Source organism: Gastrolobium bilobum, unplaced genomic scaffold (assembly GCF_033153095.1).
Source record: "Gastrolobium bilobum isolate Gb01-03AN ecotype WA unplaced genomic scaffold, APGP_CSIRO_Gbil_v1 utg15738, whole genome shotgun sequence".
Classification (NCBI taxonomy): domain Eukaryota; kingdom Viridiplantae; phylum Streptophyta; class Magnoliopsida; order Fabales; family Fabaceae; genus Gastrolobium; species Gastrolobium bilobum.
This window is the reverse complement of record NW_026897416.1, coordinates 327,468-331,435: the sequence shown is the minus strand read 5'-3', so window position 1 is coordinate 331,435 and position 3,968 is coordinate 327,468. Positions and strand designations below refer to the sequence as shown.

At 42.6% G+C, this 3,968-nt stretch overlaps 1 protein-coding gene across 1 annotated transcript; it reads right to left on the bottom strand.

The window, feature by feature from the left end:
* Positions 1 to 496: 496 nt before the first annotated feature.
* Positions 497 to 1,750, bottom strand: LOC133306763 (uncharacterized). Its single transcript, XM_061507143.1, has one exon. It carries the CDS (start codon positions 1,748 to 1,750, stop codon positions 497 to 499), a length of 1,254 nt encoding a protein of 417 aa, XP_061363127.1.
* Positions 1,751 to 3,968: the final 2,218 nt, after the last annotated feature.

Sequence of the window (3,968 nt, the reverse complement as noted above, 5' to 3'; positions counted from 1 at the left end):
TTCTTCAATTCTACCAATTCAAGGGGAGACATACGGTAGGGTGCAATTGAGATTGGTCCAGTCCCGGGAATAAGTTCAATAGAAAACTCCACTTCCCTTTCAGGGGGAAAGGTGGTAATGTCGTCAGGAAATACATCCTTGAATTCTTTGACCACATGAATGTTCATCAACGGGATCTCGCTCGCACCTACTAGACCGGCTATTAGCATGAAAGTGCAATCTCCTGATTCGACCGGTGGAGTATTGGGGAGTGGGGTCCCCATCATGTCCCCGCCGACTATTATACTTCGGCTGTTACAATCAATTACTACGTGTTGTTTGGCCAGCCAATCCATTCCCAAAATCAGGTTCAGTTTGGCTAAGGGGAGGATTATGAAGTCTTGGTTGTACTTCTTTCCTTTGTATCTGAATTCTACAGTTCTACATATGAAGTGAGACATTGTCACTTCCCCCGTCGCAGAGGTGACTTGCATAGGGGATTGCATTGGGCTCATAGTTAGGTTAAAGGCTTTTGCCACATAATCAGCAATGAAGGATTGGTCGCACCAGAGTCAAATAAAACATATAGTTTTTCATCACATATATTGATCGTACCTTTAACTAGTTCGGCCGCCTGGTCCGCCACATGTTGATCCAGTGTGTAAACTCTGCCCACTCTTGGCGCCTCTGCGGTTGTCTGTTGTTCTCCCCATTGTGGACAATCTTTGATGAAGTGTCCTTCTTGGCCGCACTTGTAACATTGTGTCGACCCATTCAAACAGTTGCCGAAATGGGCCTTCTTACATTTGGGGCAATTGGGAGCTCTGTTGCCATTTCCTCGAGGATTCCCGGGCCTCTTGAACTTGTTATCATCACGCCTGGGCTGCCACGGTCTGCCTTCGCGTTTTCCTCTCCATTGTCCATTCTTAGCCATCGGAGCTTTGGTTCCAGATCCGCTGGTCTCTGCAGGCTTCCTTGCTTGCAATCCTATCGCTTCCATCTTTCTACATTTGTTCACCAGGGTGGCTAGGTCACAGGGGTCATTGCCAGCTACCAGTTCCGCAATCCTAGCGGATAAACCCCTTTGAAATTTTGCTGCCAGAAAGTCTGGCATGGGCATAGTTCCTCGGTAAGTTGCCAGTCGGAGTAGTTCGTTGAATTTCGCATGATACTGATCCACCGTCATGGTTCCTTGAACGAGTCGATCGAACTCGCCCTGCTTGCTATCCCGGATTGACATCGGGAAATACTTCTCCAAGAACATTTCTTCGAACATGGCCCACGTAATTACCGCATTTTGCATCACCAAGGGTTGGGACGCATTAGCCCACCAATGATGGGCGTCTCCTTCCAACATATACACTGAGAACAACACCTTTTGATCATCGGTGCATTGAACCACTCTGAATATTTTGTCCATGGCCTGTAGCCACTGCACAGCTACTATTGGATCGTGTCCTCCTTGAAAGGAGGGTGGCTTGTGCTTCCTAAATGTCAGCAGCAGATCTTGATTATTTTGGCCCGCCGCTCCATGTTCTGGTTGCGGTTGGGGTCCACCACTACCGGTTCCTCCAGTGCCTGAGCCACTTGCGACGTTATTATTATTGGTCGCGTTGTGAGGGTGGCGCCTGATTTCATTCAAAATATTTTGGAACATTTCCCCTACATTAGTCTGCATCTGGGTAATGGTGTCCCGTAAGTTGTTAATCTGGCCTTGTATGTCCTCGGGTCCTTGCGGGTTACTGCGAGTAGGTACCCTACGTGGAGGCATAATGCTGCACATATGTTACAGGTAAAATAAAGGAGTTAGAGTGTAATTCTCATCCTAAAGATCAGAAATTTGCTCTGATACCATAAAAATGTAACACCCTTAATATCCTCATCAAAGGTGTAACATTGCTTGACATTCAATGCGCGGAATCAATGTACTTAAGCGTGGTTAACTTAAAATTTACTAATAGGAATTTATTTCGTTCTTTTTCCTAACTTATCTATTCCTCTAGTCATGAGTTTCTCTTTTGCTTTGTCTACAGTCTACTTACACGTTCATCTCTACTTGGTTACCCTACTTACACTTATGCGCTACTTTAGGAGCTCACTTACATGATCATAATTTTAGTGTTGACTACTACCCAGTAGGTAGTTACTTAAGTGTCTTATGCGGATAGTGACTTATGTTACTTAATCTTTCCTACTAAATTCATAAGTCCATAAAACATAAACATCCCAAAATATCGTACTTCAAAGGCATATAAGATGTTCAAAATAGTCTAAGTGGCATAGTCTATTACAGTCATCCCAAATTAGAACTTAGGTACACCCTTAGGAAGGTGCCTCTTCAAGCCACATGGGCCCAGCTAGAGCAGATATAAGATAGTCTGCCTCCAAGAGCTTTCCTTCGGCTAGTAAGTTCCTAAATATCTCCATTAGTTTGGAGTCATCTTCAACTGCACGTGGTTGTGCAGGTTCCTCTTCAACTCGTACCAGCCTCTTTCCCTGCCTTACCCATTTAGTCATTTTTTTCCTGAAAGTGGGTTTCCCCAAAGAGGGGTGAGATTGGGGGTCTCAGTAAGGACTCACAGTTGGAGCAACCTCCAAACCATGATGCTTACTCCTGCAATAGTCACATAATAACATGTACAATAATAGAATGGCAAAACATTGGAAACATAGTTTGGAAAATAATCATGTTTTCATATCATCATACCAATCCTGCCATGGCAATTACTCTCCATGGTCTTATGGACGAATACCCAGGGTCCTCGTCAGGTTGCCTCTGTGGTATTAGTGCACAGGCCATCTTACAAAACTTGCATGAATAAACATTAGTTCCAAACAACCAAACATATCATGTAATGCATCATATAACATATTGCAGTCAAACCTCACTTTAACATAAAGGGGTGGCAACCATAGGGTAGCCGCTTCAACAACCATAAATCACTTACACTTTTTCGCTTTGTAAATTCTTCCCGTAGGTGCTGGATTCGGCCAAATGAAGGTCCACTTGGATCTCTTTTCAAGCTTTGGTTTGTCCTAGCCACATATTCAACCTTAGTACATGGTTCTAAAATTAAAAGATCTAAACTTTAATATTCTCCATGTCATAGGTTCGGCTCTCTAAGGATGAAAATGCCTAGGAGATAATTTTTACTAATTGTTTTCATGCATAAGTCATATTCTATGGCATACATTTCGGCCACACATCATGGTATTAAGAAAACCTTCACATATTTCCCTTTTAGGCTTATTAGGGTTCGGCCATTTAGAGGGTGCATGCCTAGGGATAATTTTGACAACATGTTCTTGGGTCTAATACTCATCAAGTTCGGCCCTTTAGGATTAATGCCATTTAGGTGGTGATTCTTCAAGTAATGCTTACCTACATGTTGTTTAAAACATCTACTTTAACACTTTTCATATTACCTTAAAGAACATATTCAATATCTAGTCGGGCACATATAGATTCGGTCATTTAGGGTTAGGTTGCTTAGTAAATATTGTGAATATTTAGAGGGTGCATGCATACCATTGAGGTTCGGCCATTTAGAGATGTTATACTTAAGAGGTGATTTTAAAGATGAAAGATGCATACATGGCTATATTAGTCCAAGATCTAGTCATATAAACTAGTTAGAGTTTATTCTACTCACTTGAAGAGATGAAGGGCTCATGAAATCTTACCTCAAAGATGATGTCTAAAGTATAACTCCAACTTGATCTTCAAGTAGTCTTCTAGGATTGAGAGTTGTTTCCAACCACTTCTTAATCTCTCTTTACGTAAGTCTAAGAGGAGAGGAGAGGTGTTGGTTTACTTGTTTCTTGTTTATGAGTGGGTGGCCGACGCTAGAAGTGAGGGAGTGTGTCCTTGCTTTGGTTCTTTAGGTAGTGTACGGCTAGGAAGGGGAGAGATCTTTGTTTGTACACCTTTTTATTCAAGTCTCCCTAATCATCATGCCTAGGATAGGATAGGCTAGGTCTTGGTTGAG

Bases quoted from the DNA above. Each gene is read 5' to 3' on its own strand.
- LOC133306763 (XM_061507143.1), bottom strand. From the start codon at position 1,750: ATGCCTCCACGTAGGGTACCTACTCGCAGTAACCCGCAAGGACCCGAG.